Source organism: Hippopotamus amphibius, chromosome 2 (assembly GCF_030028045.1).
Source record: "Hippopotamus amphibius kiboko isolate mHipAmp2 chromosome 2, mHipAmp2.hap2, whole genome shotgun sequence".
Taxonomy (NCBI): Eukaryota; Metazoa; Chordata; class Mammalia; order Artiodactyla; family Hippopotamidae; genus Hippopotamus; species Hippopotamus amphibius.
The window spans coordinates 4,363,170-4,381,213 of NC_080187.1; the positions used below are offsets into that span (position 1 = coordinate 4,363,170).

The following is an 18,044-nucleotide window of genomic DNA, read 5'->3' on the forward strand; positions in this document are numbered from 1 at the left end:
TGCCACACACTCCCTGACCTGGGCAGGGCTTTGGCCAGAGACCCCTCCGCCCGAGCCGGGTCCTCCCAGAGGGAGAAGGGGCCTCAGCTCCACTCGAGATTCAGGGCTGCCGTGCCCCTGAGTTAGGTTCCTGCCTTTGGGGTTGGGGTAGCTGACATCTGTACGTAGTAACTGGCTTTAAGTATGTGACAAAACCATGAGGCTGGCAGTCAGGTCTGCAGTGACCTCCTGGTGATCTGGAAGCCTGGCCATCCTGTCCCAGCATCTCTCAAATGCTGACCCTTGAAGGAGGTAAGAATCGAACTGCCAGATGATCACTGGTAAGAAACACATATTTTGTTTATTCCTTTTCCTGCAAATAAACGTGACCCCAATATTTTATTGGTAGCAGCTGCTCTACCTTTGCAAGTGTTAATCGCAGCTCTTCAGACTGGGTGTGCCCAGCCCTTACCCAAGGGAAGCAGAGCTGGAGGCGGGAGGCGCTGGGAGGGGGACTCGGAGCCAGCATTGTCCTCACCTCTTGAAGCCACCAGGGAGAGAGCAAGCCGCTGCCGCCCGCTTCAGCTGACCCTCGCTGGCAGATGGGCACCAGGGCGACTGTACCCCGTGAGCGGGGGATTTAACAGGGCTTTATCTAGGGAAGAATGGGCTGATTAGCCGATAAAGAGCATGTAAGATGGTATGGGGCAGCCTTTGATGTCTGGCTGGCGCGGCAGGGAGCCGGGTGGTGAGTGACAGCGGTGTGTCACAGGATTACTCCGTCCGCGACAGTGCCGCTCCCTGTGCTTGCCACGTCACCACTCTGTTGCAGCCACTGTTTCCGTTGTTACGCCCTTCTTTTGAAGGCAGGCATTTCTCCCCACCCTGCTCACATCCTCCCACCCCAGCCCGCCCTGCTGCTGCAGACGGCACTCGAGGGTACAGTAGGCACCCTTCTTCATTGGGGGAAATCTTGTCACTCCTGGAGGAGCAATGGCTTCACAGCTGATGTGCACACAAACCGTGTCACTGTGGTCAGGGAAGTGGCAGAGACGCTCGACAGGTCCTCCACACCGCAGTCAGGGCTCCAGCCAGCGTCAGTTGCCGCCTCCCGAGGGTGGGGAAGAAGAGGCCCTTAAGCCCCACGCAAGTGCGGGCAGTTATGCTGTGGCCACAGTGATCGTCCTGAGCTGCAGTGCCTCCTCTGAGATCCATCTGTCAAGAAAGACAGTGGGTGCCTTAGGTTCTGTGTGGGTGGGTAAAGTAGGAGCACCAGATTCTCCACGTGATCCTGCATTCCATTTTATGGCGTTTCCTGCCGAGAATAATTGGTTCAATATCTGCAAACCAAATGTATGATACTAAGTGCAATCCTTTCTCGCCTGCATCCCCCAGCAAGGAGTCCACCCAGGTGTGAGCAGGTGAGGCCAGGGCAAGGTAGGCTCGGAGAGGACCAGACGTTTCCATGCAGTGACAGGGAACTTTTATCTCATCTACGTGCCTGTATTCCTTGACTGGACCACTTTTCAGAAAAAGGAAAGAGAGAGTTAATGTCCCCAAATGAGGTCTTAATCAGCAGGTGTCCCTCTGTCTCCTTTTTGAGTCCTCAGTTCTGAAAGGGAACGGTAAGTGTCTTCCCCTGCGCACAGAAGCACAGTCAGAGTCACAAGAGCTCTTCTGACACCGACACACGAGCCTGTCAGAGCAGACTCCCCCCCCCGCCCCGAGACCTACATATCCGTGGACGTGGGGTGGTGGTACTGTTGGTGCAGTAGTGGATGACCCCCTAGCAACATCCCTCACGAACACAGCGTTTTCCTCCTGTGCGGTGCAGTGCTTGTTTTGAAGCTGGGGAGATTCAGCACTTCCTGAGAAGCAGAGGTAACATACCTTCCAAAATTTCCATCTTCCCAGGACACACTGAGACCCACCACGGTCTGCTGTGAGAGGGCAGTTGTATTGTTTGCCAGGGTGTCTGTCTGTCTAGGCAGTTACACGTATGAGTAGAGGCTCTCCAGCACCAGTGAGCAGACACTCTTCTGATCTGTATGACACTGTGTGGACAGGGGTTCAGGGACACAGAAACTAGTGAGCCTTAAGGCCCTGGTGTTACGGCGGCAGTGTGAACGGGCCAGTCTGCTGGGTTAAACCACCCTGTGTCATTTGGATTGTGTGCTATGATTGTAAATTCACTTTCCCCCAAACAGTTGCATTTGTAGCAGCCTAAGGCTGGGCTCACCACCGGCTTCCAACACCTGGGTCTTTCTGATGTCACTCTTAGTGCATAGAAACATCTTTGTATAAATTTTCTCAAACTTAGCCCAGCTAGGTGTTACCTGGTAGTTCTGATTTGATCAAACAGCTGAGCAACCTAAAAGTTGGGCTCTCTGTTGCCTTCCTACTTACCGGTTCCAGGTGTGCTCGGTCAGGGCTCAGCAGGCACATGGGCTGGTCCCCTGGGTCCTGGCCTCACATCCCAGCCACTGTCCCCAGCACCACAGAGCATGTCCTTCCCCCTGTTACTTCCAAAGTGCTGCATTTACTGTCCTCGCTAAAACAAGGAGACATCCTTTGGGGGTGGGGGGTCATACTTGCTAGACTTTTCTCTCCTGTGAAATGCTTTGTCACTAAAGTTCAGGTTAGAGAGTTTGCAAACCTCCACTTCAGGGTCATTTTTCATCTTTTTTTTTTTCTCTGTATTATATTTCTTTGTATTGAAAGGTAGTTAATTTACAATGTTGTGTTAGTTTCAGGTGTACAGCAGAGTGATTCAGTTATACATGTATGTTTATGTCTTCTTTCCCGGATTCTTTTCATCATAGGTTATTGCAGGATTTTGAGTGCAGCTCCCTGTGCTGTGCAGTACAGCCTTGTTGTTCACCTCTTTTATATACAGTCGTGCGCATGTTAATCCCAAACTGTGATTTTATCTCCCACCCGCCATCCCCTGTGGTAGCCATAAGTTTGTATTCTATGTCTGTGAGTCTGTTTCTGTTTTGTAAATAAGCTCATTTGTATCTTTTTTTTTTTAGATTCCACATGTAAGTGATATGATATCATATTTGTCTTTCTTACTTATTTGTCTTGTCTGACTTCCTTCGCTTAGTATGATCAGCTCCAGGTCCATCCGTGATGCTGCACATGGCGTTATTTCGTTCTTGTTTATGGCTGAGTAGTGTTCCATTGTGTAGGTGTCCCACATCTTTATCCGTTCATCTGTTGATGGACACTTAGGTTGCTTCCATGTCTAGTAAATAGTGCTGCTGTGAACATTGGGGTGCATGTATTTTTTCAAATTGTAGTTTTCTCCCATTTTTCATCTTTGGAGGCCTTTACTCTCTTCCTCTCTGTGATTCTCACTCTCACTTGTTCAATAATTAATGTGTAACTTGTAGGAGTTACTGTGTTGAATATATTCCAGTTTGAGAAGTTCATACCCCCATCAGCCATCTCCCTGCTCTCCACTTGTTTCTTAAATGCTGACTGTGGGTGTTTCATGCAATGATTAAGAGTCTGAGTTTTAGGGCTTCCCTAGTGGTGCAGTGGTTAAGAACCTGCCTGGCAATGCAGGGGACACAGGTTTGATCCCTAGGCCAGGAAGATCCCACATGCCAGGGAGCAACTAAGCCCATACCCCACAGCTACTGAGCCTGTGCTCTAGGGCCCGTGAGCCACAACTACTGAGCCCGAGTGCCACAACTGCTGAAGCCGGTGCGCCTAGAGCCCATGCTCCCCAAGAAAAGAAGCCACCACAATGAGAAGCCGGTGTACCACAATGAAGAGTAGTCCCCACTTGCCACAACAAGAGAAAAGCCCACACCCAGCAATGAAGACCCAATGCAGCCAAAAATTAAATAAATAATTAAAAAATAAATCTTAAAAAAAAAAAAAAAAGAGTCTGGGATTTACCCACACAGGCACCTGGGTTGAATCATGTACTATTTCTGTGTCCGTGGACGAGTGCCTGAGCCCCTCCGTGCCTCGGTCCCCTCACCCCTCAGGTAGGGGCACGGAGCCTCGCGGTGTCGTCTGCGGACCAGCCAGGTGATGAGTACCAAGTGTTGACACCATGTCTAGGACGTGGCCACGGGGCGCACGTGTGGAGACAGTGACCAGAACAGGAGCATTGGTTCTTCCCTCCGGCCTTCATCACACTTAGAAGTGTCCCTGGAACACAGAGCGGACCTGTCGTTAACTGTCAACCTTCTAGCACCTTGAACTTATCAGGAACCATCTTGAAAGCAGAGCTGGTCCCCTCCAAGGCAGGCACGAAGGTGCTGCAGCTGCATCTCCCTGCGAAGCAGCATCCTCATGGTTAGGAGCAGCTTGCCTGCCGGTGTTTACGTGGCATTTACAGCCTCCCTAATATCACTTAATTAGCTGAAGCCAAACCTGGAATCTTGCCCACTGCGAAAATTTTCTCCATTCGTTGAGCCGGTCATCGTTCTGCGAGAAGACAGATTGGCCAGACGTGAGATCAGAGACTGGACGGAGCCCCACTTGGGGACCTGGGGTGTCTGTGGCGCTGGGCTGGGGGCAGCGTCCTGCACCGCCCACCCCTCCTGAGCCCTCCGGCCTCCTTGCGTCGGTCTCTTGCTTTAGTGTCCCCGCCCCATCCTCATGAATCCCCTCAACTTCATTTCTGGAACAGTCCACCACTCAGCCTCCTGCAGCCCCTGTGGTCCCTGCTGACCAGTGCTGCCCTCACCCATCGCGCCCTGACTTCCCCCAGCCTTTTGGTGACGTCTCATTACTCTAATGGTTAGAACACACCCCGTCTTCCCACAGCCTCAGCTGGAACCCCCGCTTCCTTGTTTCCCCCTCAGGCCTTTGCGCTGCGTGCTGTGGGCTGGGCCTTCCCCACTCCTCTTCGTCTTTGGGCCAGCATCCCTTCTGGCCCCCCTGCCTGGGCAGACGGACACCACACACTCGCACACGCACACACCCCCGTATTGCCCTCGCGGTAGCCCCACACCTGTCTGTGATGTTTCTGTGTGTGGTTCGTGTCTGTCTGCTCCTCTCCATGGAGCTCAGGATGGAGACCTTATCTGGTTTTCCTCATTGCATGCCCAGCACCAACCTGGCACACAGTAGGTGCTTGGGACGTATTTTTTCAGATAGATGAATGGAACCTGAAAGCCTTCTGTAATTCCGAGAGGAAGAGCATAAAGGGAAAGAGAAAAGAGGAATTGTTCTGATGTGGGAACCAGCTAAACACCTCCTACTTGTTTAGTGAGCCCAGCAAACAGCAAGTCCTGTCTTTCGGAGCCACACCCCGCCCCCCCTCCCAACCGTCCGCTCCCCAGTTAGTCTGTCCTGAGAGAATAAGCATGGGGTCACTTTCCTGTCGGCATGAAATAGTCCCTGAGAAGGACCGAGCCCTGGGCCCTGTTTCCCCGACGTCACAGTGGAGGAGGCGTGGGGATCAGCCCACAGAACGTGGAGACGAGTGGGTTCTGGATCGGGGTCTCCACTGGCCTGGACAAGGCCAGAGAAGATGCCCCTCGGAGGGTCAGCTCACTTGACCTCAGGCTGAAGGCCAGCGGGAAGCAGCTAGGACTGCCGGCAGGGACTGTGGATGTGCGTGTCCTGTGGAGCCTGCTCTCAGAATCTGCTGGGGAGCTGTTTGAAACTACAGGTGCCCAGGCCCCAACCCATGGGACGTGATTCAGTAAAGTCTGAGATCCTGAAGGGTGAGATGAAGGTGGTCCTGAGCTTGACTCAAACCTCAAACATCTTGATCAAGTCAGCCCCTTGGAACCTGAAGGAGTGTGGTCCTCAGAGCAGGTGATGGGATGTCCTCAACTCAGGAGGGCAATGAGGTGCTCGCCACGTGAATGAGTTTGGATTAAGTGCGAGAATTTTCACGTAGAACCTGGGTGAGCTGCACAGACTGTAGCTGAGAACATAAACTGGCCCATCAAGGGGGAGATGGGTGACTTTAAAGGCCCTCCCGGATCATCTCTCTGAGACATTTGTACCCAGGAGACATGTCCAGACAGGGACAAGGGGCAGGACAGGTGCTGTGAACAGTGGCTGGGTCTTCTCTGGGTGGAGAACACTGGCACAGCGGTCCCTTGGGGACAGTGTGATGGTTGAGGTCCCTCAGTGCATTCACAGGCAGCCCTGATGTGTTGAACCCCAAGGGCAGGGCTCCGCAGAGGGCCAGCCTTCCCGCCCTCAGCACCGCCGGTGCAGCTTCAGGTCACTCCCTGTCCTCCGCCAGGCGTCAGGGCTCCACTTGATGACAGCCCTGCCTGTGTGGCTCTTTACATCTGGCCCTTGCTTCTACCATTCCTTTCTTCTACCTGACACCATGCAGTTACCAGCTCTCCGCCTCCTCATGGAACCCAGCCCGTCATCCCCACCCGGCTAATGAGGTGATTAGAGGGATTTCACGGTGACCCTGCGCTTCCCCCACACCTGGGTCACCTGCAGACAGTGGGAACCAGGGGTGCACTCTCAGGGAAGCAGTCAGGGCTGACGGCAAAGGCCAGGAACCCAGCTGGCTCTTCTGGAAGGCTGGGAGGGTGCTGGAGACGGTCACATGCGCTGTTGGAGCCTTCCCGTCCTGGAATCGGGAGACGTGGCTGGCCTGGCACGCGTCGGCAGACGCCAGACCCACAAGGCCACATGCAGCAGCAAAAGACCCGGTTCTTCATTGCCTGGTCCTCGCTCGGGGCTCTTCTCGTTCAGACTGTTGGAGAAATCAGGAAGGAGCACGACGGTCCCCTAGCTCTCTCCTTGCTACACACAGCTTAGTTTCAGTTCCCTGAAACCTTTGTGTCGTGGGGCCGACCACTCACTCCCTTCCTGTAACCTGTCCCCACGTTCCTTGGGCTCCTTCACATCCCCAGCCCCTCCATGTACTGTCTGCTCTCGTGACACAGAGCCTTTCCATCTGGTTAGGACCCATAGAGAATAACTCCAGGTCTTTTCCAGGTGTCCTCTCCATCCTGGTCCTGATGTTCCAGGAGCAGCCGAAAATGTGGAGCGATGTCTTAACCGATAAAGGGATCCAGAAGAGGGATGTGGTTTGAGAGAGCCGACATGCCAGGGTGATGACCTGTGGCTGTTTGCCTGTCGGTTTTAAGCCTTTGATGGTGGCAGCCGTGATGTCTCCTGAGGGCGTACGCGTGCCCTTGGCTGTGACCAGTCCACTTGCCTTGTTTCATTGAGCCTCACCAGATCCCTGCGACCTTGGCCAGGCCCCCAGTAGCTGGTGAGGAAGTGGCCGTGCCCGGTGATGAGCACTGAGTTGAAAAGCGGGAGCTCGCGCTCTGGCACTGAGTCTGCTTCCTCGCACGCATCCCTTTGGAAGCATCTGGTTTCCAGAGTCAGTATTGGGCTAAGTAACAAGTAGATGAATTATCTTAAGGGTGTTTTTTGCCCGTGAACAGAGAATTCTTTGTGTAACAGGAGAAATGGGCCTAGAGCAGGAGATATTTTGGTGCATATGTGGAAGGGGTTGCTTTGAAGCCGTGAGAATATCAAACCCTGGAGTGGGCTGGAGCAGCTTTCTGCCCAGGGGCAGGTATGGACCCGACTTTTTCTCTGGTTTCCTTCCAAGTCCAGAGGCAGAGGGTGCAGGGAAAGAGGCCCGGGCTTGGAGTCGGGCAGTCCTGAGCTGGTCCCGACCCTGGCAGGTGACAACAGCGTCACGGTGCTGCGGGGCCTGTGAGGTTGTGTGGGGTGTGGGGAGAGGTGGTGGACCCGGCACCGGGCCAGGCTTAGCGTCGTTGTCCAGTAAATGCTGTTTCCTCCACCCTGCCCGCTTCCTTCTGAGTCTGTAAATTAAAAGCGGAAGCTTCACAGGAATTCTCTCACGGTCCAGTGGTTAGGACTTGGCACTCTCACTGCCAAGGGCTCGGGTTCACTCCCTGGTCGGGGAACTAAAATCCCACAAGCTGCGTGGTGCGGCCAGAAAAAAAAAGTGGAAGATTGATAGACTCTGCCCTGAATGCTGCCGCCCACCCGAACCTTTGCCGTTAGTCAGTTGTCCTTGGTCGTCTGTAAGGCCTCTGCTTCAGTGCTCTCAGCAGCTGGGGGGGGGCGGGGGGCGTTCGCTGCCTCCAAGGTGGACCTTGCTTGCTGGTTAGAGCCCCTGAAATGAGCCCAGATTGACCGCTTTCATTTTCCACCCTTTGGTCTCTGAGATTCAAATGCCGAATGTGTGTGATTTACAAACACAACAATACAAGGTGTTGGTATCACTGATCAAAGCAGTGCCGGGTCCACATGACAACGCGTCAGGTACCCGACGACGGCTCCTCATCTCCTCTGCTTTTCCTCTTTCCGACTGTTCATAGTAATAATAGTCAACGTTTCCTGAGTGCCTTCATGGCAGGCGCTCTGATACGCGCTGCGATTCATTCGTGTGTTTAATCCTTTTGAGAGTGAGCAGACTGGCACTGAGAGAAGTAGGTACCTTGGCCAAAGTCAGAAAATAAGTTCCGCAGCCTCTGCAGGACGGTGATGGGATCCTCCTCCCACCCCCCACCACGAGGGCCAGCTCTGCCCCAGCGCCTCCAGCCGCCCCACGTCCCTGACTGTCGTCCGGGCGGCTTTTCTCTCCTCTCAGGTTCTTTTCAGAATTTGCCTCGTCCAGCTACGTGTGAGGAATCTCAGCTTAGGGAGAGCTGCTGACTCTGCAGGGTCGTCAGCGAGATGAGGGCAGGGCTGGGATTCCAACCAGGGCCATCAGAGTCCTGCTCCTGCACCCCTTCCCCAGCACCGCCACCTGCCGGGTGGCATCCAGGCCTGGGTCCTGACAGGACTTCTGTGAAGGTCTCTGGCACTTGGACAGGTAACCCCGAAGCTCCCTGCACTTCCGGGGTTCTGTCTCAGGGCGCTGCTTTCAGACCTCGGCCATCCTGAGCCTCGTCTCCGTTCCCTCTTCCATCGCGGGTGCCTTTCTGGGCAGCGGGTCGGTCATGGCATCTCCCTACTGATTGCCTGTGACCTGCGCGGCCTGGCATCTGCCCGCCCCCGGCTCTTCACCGGGTCTGGTTCTTGGCTGTGAGGCAGAGACCCACTTTTTCCCCATCTCTGTGTCCACAGAGCCACTCAGGAATTTTCTGGAATAACGTCCACTGCCACAGCAGGGCTCCCCTGGAGTGGAGTGTCTTCTGGGGCCCTGGGAGCTTTACAAACACTAGGGTCGGTATGAACCTAAGAAATGGCAAAGAAGCCATCCCTAAAATGGCGGCCCACCAGCGTGCATCTCTGCCGGAACCGAATCCAGAGTTAAAGAGCCCTGATGCGCTCGCCTGTCCTTCGGTGGCCGTAAAAGGCCTGATAGCGTGTTTCCCTTCAGTGGGCTGAAGTATCATCCCACACTGGCAGCTTCTGTACGGGAACTACGAGTACGTTATCGCCCCAGGGGGCTGTTGTCACCCTCTCCCTGGAGTTGTTGGTCACTCACTGTCATCTGAGAGCCACCGAAGCCCCCTCAGATTCTGTGCCTTCACTTCATCCGTAAGGGCAAGAAAGGAGGTAGAAACTTGGAGTCGGCCTCAAGCCATCTGAGGTCTTCACTGTCTCCTCCCACCATCACTCAGAACCCAGGCTTTTCTTCCAGTTTGGGGGCCTTGCTTCTCCTGCAGGGTCCTTGGGGCCTCACTGTGGCCCTGGATCATTTGCTTACGAAGCAGAATTTTTTAGATTAGAGAAAGAAATACACTTTACTAGTCTTCTGTCTGTCCGTTTTAACTATACCACAAGAAAAAAATCCCTCACAAGATCAAATAAACTGAAAGCCAGAGGCAAAGAGGTTTTTGATAAGTAAAAATTAAAATACTTTGATATTTCAGCACAGGGTAAAATAGTACCACTTGATTTTTTTCCCCTAAAGTAAATATACTATTTTTCCTGATTATAAAAATAATGTGTTTATTGTAAAAATTCAGGAAATAGAGAAAAGCTTAAAAATCATCCAGTAAAAACCCACAATCCAAGTTAATCTTGATTCACATTTTTGTCATACTTTTTCTGCAAAAATATAGGATTTTTTTAATATCTATAATGAGATTGAGCAATCATGATTTTTTAAGCTGCTTTTTTTCACTTAAGTTATTCAACTATTACTTTTACGATGCACTTCATCAGGGGTTCCACCAGTCTTTGAGATTTGCTGTAATGTGAACACTGCTCTTGTATTTAAAATATCTCGTGTAAGGAACTTGCTGCTTATTTTGGTGAAAACTTGCAGCACAGTGATGACGTGTGTATGTCATGGAGTCAGAAGATCCTCAGCCCACATCCCTGGACATGTTGTCTAGCCTCTCTGCACCTCGGTTCCTTCACAAGTGAGGGGGGAGGGTGCTAGTGGTGCCTGTTTTCACAGGGCTGTTGAAGTGAAGGAGTTAAATGCCTCCCAGTGTAAGTGTTAGTCATATACTTACTATTAAAGCCACATAGCCAGTCTGAATGGCTATTATGATTTGACATTTTTAAAAATATTTAAATCCATTAACAACCCATGTTATCTGCTTACGTGTTCCTTTTTTTTTTTTGGCTTTACAGCATGTGGGATCTTAGTTCCCCAACCAGGGATGGAACCCATGCCCCCCTGCCGTGGCAGCGTGGAGTCTTAACCACTAGACCGCCAGGGCAGTCCCTGCTTATATGTTACTGTGTGGTGGACCCGATTAACACTGGCCACCACTGTCACCATCATCATCTGCTCTTTAAATATGGCCCACAGGAGGTGTTCTAAAAGTCTGGAGACACGGTCTAGAGGTACATGTCAACACCTTGGGAGAAAGGTTTCTTGTTCAATGACTGTCTCTAACCAAAGAACTCTAGGGAAGAAATGCTTAAACTCACCACATCCTACCATAAACCCAAGTAAAATCTAGATGGAATTAAAACAATAGCAGGCTAAAAGAAAATATACGTGAATGTTTTTAAAACGTTAAAATGAGGAAGACTTTCCTAAGCATGATCCTAAAGCCGTTAAACTGTATGAAAGAAAATATTGAGACTTGACAATTCATAAAACTGCACATTTTATGATAAAATTTAAAATTCCATCCTGCAAAAGAATGCCATTAACAAAAGCCTGTGTTAGAATGGCTTTCTACCTTAGGGTGATCATCTCCTTTACTGATTCAGTTGGGAGAAGGTCCTGAGATCTCTCTCCTCCAGCGGTCATCCTAGCAGGCGTATTGATTTACTAATTAGGCTGTGAGTTCACCTTATTGGCAGTGAGAGTGGCATCTGCCTGTCCTGCTGGGTAATCCAGCCTGGTAACCCGGTGGGGGTTATCCAGCCTTCACTACCAGGGAGTTCCCTGTGGTTAGATAAACTGATCTGTTGCCTGGTAACTACAGGATTACTCCGGTGGACGCTCAGGACGCCCATGTGAGAGGGGTTTGGGTATTTGGAGGGCAAGGAGGGCAAGAAAGTTGGCAGGTTTCTGAGAGAAATGCAGCTTGGCAGGAGAAGGAATCGAGCCCACATGCGCCCATCGTGGGCTTGGGTTTAGAACGTTTCATCTTCCCATCTGTACTTTGCCTTTTGGCACTGGGCCTTAGAACAGAGGAGAAGCAGGCAGAGAGCTGGCCGAGGGAAAGGTGGGTCCCGTCGGGGTGGCTGCTGACAGCAGGGGGAACCCTTGCAGAGTTGACCCCGAGGCTCTTCCTCCCGAGGAAGAGGTCTGGGTCTGGGAGGTGGAACCCCCGTTTGCTTTCTGGGTCACCACTCAGAGTTTGAGTTTGGGCCCCAAGTCAGAAGTACACTGACTAGAATAGAATCATAGGAAAATCTGAGGTCATCATCTGAAGGCAAGCGGGACCATCTCCAGGCTCTGCTTTCTAGGAGCATCCTCTACGCAGTCAGTGTGGACCCGAAGACCCTCGATAAGTATTCCTGATCAGCGGCCCCACGCCCACCAGAGGTTGCCTTCCGCGGCCCCAGGGCTGCCTGAGCTTGTCTGGGAAGGGACAGATCTCGCGTGACTCGGAAGCGGATCGAGGGGTGTGTGTGCGCGTGGGCGCATACACGCTGTGGTGTGGTCTTGAGAGCGGATCGAGGTGTGTGCGTGGGCATGCATGCGCGTGCACAGTGGGGTGGTCTTGAGTGCCGGGTCTGGAGGCCCAGCGGTCTGAGCAGGCACGCTGCCAAGCGCCTTGGGCCGGAGACGCATCCCTGGTCTGTGCTCGCGCGGTCGGCAGCTGGCATCTCCATCCCTCAGATAAGATTCTGGGTATTTACTTCGCGTTAGCAGGGGTGGGAGCCGTCGTTCAAGTGGTAGAGCTTCGGCCGGGGAGGATATTGTGACTAAAATTTTGCATATTTTGAAACTCAGGTTGTTACATTTAAAATTATACATGATGTGAATACCTGGGTTCAAACAAGGGGGGAGAAAAACCATTCCTTCCTGTCAGAACCTTTTCACTCTGTCTGTCATGTCACCCAACTAAAAATAAACTACAAGTACAGGAACTGGCAGCCTTCCGTTCGGAACGAGCTGAGTGCGCTCAGCTGCAGGCCTGTCTCTGCTGCTTCCCAACCACGTGTGAGCCCCAAGACACGGACGGACCTCCACCAGGACACCAGGGCGCACAGTCCACACGGGCAGGGTCTGGGGGATTAGAATTGCTGCTCCCTACGAAAGGGTGACGCCGTCCTCAGAGCCCCGGCCCCGCCGTCAGGTCCCCAGAGTCAGTCCTGGCTCCTGTGTGACCTGGAGGGAGTCGCTTGGCATCTCTGGGCTTCAGCTGCCCTGTTTTTAACTGATTGTCTGCAGCCCACGTGCCAGCCACGTGCCAGCCACCAGCCAGCACTCCGTGTGTCTCACTCTCTTTAATTTTTACACAGCCGATGAACTGCATTCCAAGTATCATCTCCGTTTTTCAGATGAGGAAGCCCAAGTCACCCATTCACGTCTTTCAGCTAATGAGCGACAGAGCCGGCCCCGGCCCCTCCTTCACCCATCAGCTCTCCTCTCTCCCCGCTCGCTCCTCCCTCTGTCATCTGGCCTCTGCCCCCATCGTCCCACTGAAACATTCCTGTGAGACCACGAAGGCCTCCTCCGTGTCGGACCGTGGTCATTTGTCACCCTCGATCCCATTGGACCTTCCTGTCCCGCCCGATTGTTCCATCCGGGACCAGCTACCTGGTGCGAAGAGCTCAGGCTTTGAGTCCATCAGTCACATGTTTGCACCTGGGCTTCTGCTCCTAGGAGCTGGATGGGCTTGGGGAGGTTACTTACCCTCCTGCAGTCTTGGTTTCCGTGTCTGTAAAATGAGACGGTAGTCATACCTGCCTGGCAGAGTGAAGATCAGAGGCGATGAGGCAGAGCCCAGACGGTCCTTCCCTGTGTGTCTCTAACCTTCCCACCAGGTCCTGTCCCTGCCCGTGCACGCACTCTGGTTACCGCAGGCTCCTGGCCCTTAAATACGGGTCCTCTTGTCGTCTTGCCTCCAGTCTTTTTTCCAGCACAGGTTGACTTGGCATTTCTCCCTGTTTATCATGGTGGGAAGCGTTGTGTGACCGACACGGGTTGAGCCCCTGCGTCGCTCGCACCCTACCCTCTGCATTGTGAGGGTAAAGAGATGTGGTTGCTTGAACCTCGTCACAGTGGTGTCCCTTTCCTGATCCGTTCACTAGCACAGTGTTAGTCCTGTTATTCTTGAGCTTTAAAGCAGTTCTGTTATATTTATTTTTAGTCTAGTTTATCCTCTGATTTTTACAGCAAAGGAAATGCTGTAAATGTAAGTAGCAGAGGGTAACGTCTGCCTTTTGTAAGAACCCAAGACACTGCCACGTGGGTGTTGAAGGCGGGCATAGCAAGATGGATTCGGTGGTAACGACTCTGTTGTTTTGGTTAAAATCCTGTCTTAAGAAACATTATTTTACTTTTCAATTTTCATAATCATTTTTTCTGTGTACGACGGAACGTCTACAAATTTCCCCCTCTGATCTTCTGATCAAATAAATGATGAGGCTGCTGTCTTTTGAAAGCAGTTACTAGGCTTCACCCTCTGACATTGATCTTCAGCCTTTGGCATTTTACGTGTGGGTCGGGGCAGGGAAGGCCCGCCCTCCCGTGCCCGGGGCCGCTGCGGTCCATCCCTGGCGTCGACCCCGACCGGGCTGCCCAGGAACACCTGGGTTTGGGTCTTTGGGGGTCAGAAATCACTTACAAGCGTCTCCTCGTCCCGTGAAGAGGCGTCTGCGGCAGACACCCCAGCCCTCACTCTCTGGCTGCCAAGCCGGGTCCCCAGGAGGAGACCGACCGCTTTGAACTGCACGGGGGGTTCCCGGGCGCTGCTGACGGGCACTGACTGCTCCGTGTCGCTGAGGTTCAGGGCGAGTGTTTCCCCCATCCGTGGGCAAACTGCTGTATCATACACCTCATCGGCCATCCCTGTGAGTGTGTGTCATTCTTTTTTCCCATGAAAACAGCACAGAACAAAGGCTCACTTTTAAAAATGCCATGATATTTTGCCACCGTTATGAAAATCTGTCAGCACCGTATCTCATCTTCTGGTGCATAGAATATCAAAACAAGCGCTACTGAAGGCATGGTACTTCTGTTAATACAAAAATGTCAGTTCCACAGTCTCGGAGCCAGCTACCATCAGCCTCTTTCCAAATGGAAAAGAAAAAAAATAATAAAGTTTCCTTCCCCTCTGCTTGTTAACTGTTCTTCAGGCCTGACCTTCATAGGAAGACCCAGAGTAAACAGCGCCTTGCTGAGATCTTGCGTTCGGAATACTCCAGTGGGATGGAGACCAGCGTCGCCAAGGTCAAAAAGCAAAACAAACACGCAGGACCCGGCAGCCAGCCACGCAGCGCCGTCCGCAACCAGCGCCCGGCCTCGGCCGTGGGAACAAATTAAACCCCAGAAGCCTCATGGAGGGAGAACGAGACTTCCCAGAAAGTAGTTTTAAACTCTGCCCGCACAGGACTGGGCCTCAGAGTGGATTCTGGAGGGGGCGTCCAGTTGTCTTCAGAGGAGCCTTGTGAGAACTAAGGGTGCCGCCTCCCCCTGCAGACCCGTCCCTGAGACAGAAGCCGCAGCCCGAGGAATCGGGGCGGGGGGGGGGGGGGCAGTCAGCACAGGATGGCTTAGCTGATGAACCTGCCTGTGTAAGATCTCTCTCGGGTTTGCGGCATCAGATCGCACGGTGCCCACCACGACTTGATGTAAAATCCTAATGTCCTGCAGTAGCCAGGAAGGGGTTTGATCCTGCCTAGTGACAACATTCTGAAGAGGTTTCACAGTTTACTTCAAGCTGCCCTCTCGACGCATGTATTGGCCTGAATTTTATAAAGTAGGATTTTAAAACCTGGAATTGGTAAAAGAAGAGAAAAAACTATTTGTTAGATCATGTTCTTGAGGTACAAATGTTTTATCAAGAAGGACCACAGGAGCCTCGCGGGGGTCCAGGACGCCTGCGGGGTCTTATTTCCTGTGCACAGGCGGCTACAGACCACGTCCCGTTCACATGCAATGCTCTCTCCTTCCTGTCCAGGGAAAATGGGCTTTCTCAGGACTAACTGATTTACTGTTGCCTTTTTATTATTTGCCTTTGAAGTCAAAAGGCACCGGTGTCCCGAGCTTTTTCTCTCCCATCGAATCCCCTCTTGTCTTCCAGACAGGTCTGTGGGTCTGTATTGTGGCCCGGGCCACAGCTGCCCCTCCCCCATTGTGTTTTCTGGGAGGTTTGAAAGAGGACCCCCCGGGGCGTATTGATTTCCCAATAAATGTAAGATTTGGACACGGGTAACTCCAGAGGGGTCCAAAGGGGAAGGGGAAAAGCCCTGGCACCTCTCTGTCTGCACCTCTCTGTCCACCGGGCACTTTTCCTGCTGTTCTCAGCCCACCGCCCACCCCGAAGTTCCTGGCATGGGTGACGAGGCACCCCCTTCATAAGACTCTCCAGAGCCACGTGAACTCAAGGGCCAGGAGAGGATTTACAGGGTGGGCTGTCTACGGGGACCATGGGGAGCAGGTCGGTGTCCTTGCCTCCACCCCTCAGGTGAAGGTGATCTTGGGCTGACACCACACCAGAAGGGACTCATTGTAAGGGTGACTGTGAGAGGGAAACTGACCTCACAGACTTGGCTGTCACAGGAATTAAAAGGGACAGTTGGTGAAATCTCTAACAGTAATAATAAGTAAACCTGCAGCACAATTACACTGACATTGGGCAAATCTTCCACCTTCCTTTTATTTCCATGTGTAAAATGGTCCACATGATTTGGATGAGAAAATGAGGGATCAAACTTTACAAACAAAACCCAGCTGTGTGAGAAACAGGATTAATGCCAGTGATCTGGGATGATCAAAGAGAAACCTTACTTTTTTATTTTTATTTTTTCCCCGGAGTCCTCTTTCCATTCAAGGGTGAATCTGCAGAGTTCTGCAGTCCGGGGGCTGGGGGGGCAGCGCCAGAACCTTGGAAAGCATGTAAGTGACTGTAATTCTGAGATGGAAACTTACTCTTAATTTGCTAACACTTAGGTTAGGGTTTCTTGCCATAGATGCTGTGTGGGCCTGTTTCTAAGTAGAATCAATATATTACCCCCAGTTAATAAAGAAACATGGATTTAGCAGATTTAGGGTTAATATTATCTAAATTTAAATAACCTGAAAATAAATCTCTTTCTCTCTTATGGCTCTTGACAGATTATACATTTCAGGCATCAATTAGGCAAAGCTTTGGCCTAATTCCACTGTACATATTCTAATTTTGTGTGTGTTTCTAATCGTGCCTCTTTTGCTAATTTCCCAAACTTACCTCTTTCTCTGGGTCATAAGCTTGATCCCCACATTTAAAAGAGAATTTGGACATTTCACGGGATGTTGCAGCCTAAAGCTTTTTTCCCTCATGGGCTTATAAAATGCTTTTTTTGAATCCCAGACATCTTCATGTTTGCAACCCTTCGCGGCTGCACATCTTCAGAGGGGGCCCCCCATTCTCACGCACTGAAGGGCAAAGAGCCCTTGGTGAGTGATTAAGGCAGCGCTGATGCAATGCAAACGGCATCTTCCACTCTCAGAGAAGCAGAGCCAACCAAATCTCAGCAAAGGACATTTTGACAAAGCCCAGAGAATTCCTTTGATTTTTCTCCCCCCTGTGGTGAAGGGAGGCGAGATTAAGGCAGAAAGGGGAGTAAATGAGAGCCCTTAAGGCAGGTGTATCCAAATGGTTAGCACCCTTGGTATTTGGTACTTGAGCCGCTCAACGCGAAGTCAGCGGAAGCCTTTAACATCCCACCATCGCTTCCAGGAGACAGAAATTTAAGGCTTTTTTTCCACTGGAGAAGTTGCCCTGCTTGCAAAGCGTGCTCCACTGGTCTTGTTAAATTCCCTGCATGACGGTGACGCCTTCTCTCTTAATCTGCTCCAGAGGAGAAGTTCAGAGCAAAGCCTTTCAGCGTGGTGGCGGCTGGGCACCCTTAAAATCAGCTCAATTTCTCGAAAGTGCCCAGAAGTCTTGCAGCAAGGCTGGTTGGAGAACCTCAACTTCTTTTCAACTTTGTTGCCCCTACCCCCATGGAGTCTAGGTTTATGAGCGGGGAGGGGTCGGTGGAGGAGTAGAGATACTGTCTCAGTGTCTCTTCTATTGTCTTGCCTGTTAGGGGTCTCACCCATTCATTCTCTCCTCCCCCCTCCCCCCCCATCTTAAATGAGAGTTCACCCAGCCCCAGGGCTGGGAACCAAGAAACCAATTTAGCCTTCTAAGTGGGTGAAAGCCGAAGCCCACCTCACTGCAGAGGCGGTAAAGTTATTATTACAGACGGGAAGTGCAGGACAATTTAAAATATTGTAATTATAAACTTGTAGGGAAGCCTTGTTCTTCATTAATGTAAGATATGAAATCACCTCGGAGGTACAAGGACAATTACATAGTTGGGAATGTGTCTGTGATTTACACGGCTGCTGTGTAAATGTAAGGGTGGTTGCTCCAGTCTATCGCCTTCACTTACACAAAATGAAAAGCACACCAGTGCAAGTTGTCCTTTGATAGATTTTTAATATGATTTTAAAGAGTTTTGTTTGGTCTCATTCTTATTCAATGAGATTAATTTAAAGCACTTATCCCCTG

At 51.7% G+C, this 18,044-nt stretch overlaps 1 protein-coding gene across 2 annotated transcripts in view; it reads left to right on the forward strand.

Annotated features, from left to right (window-relative positions):
• The window catches only part of DDX31 (DEAD-box helicase 31), a 71,071-nt gene extending 53,164 nt beyond the window's left edge, over nt 1-17,907 (forward strand). The window contains exon 20 of one of the 2 annotated variants that reach the window (XM_057724702.1): nt 14,641-17,907. In XM_057724702.1, coding sequence (XP_057580685.1) covers nt 14,641-14,827 — 187 coding nt within the window. In that variant the 3' untranslated portion in view covers nt 14,828-17,907. The remainder of the gene's footprint in view (nt 1-14,640) is intronic. The other variant, XM_057724703.1, reaches the window with a different exon arrangement.
• Nucleotides 17,908-18,044: the final 137 nt, after the last annotated feature.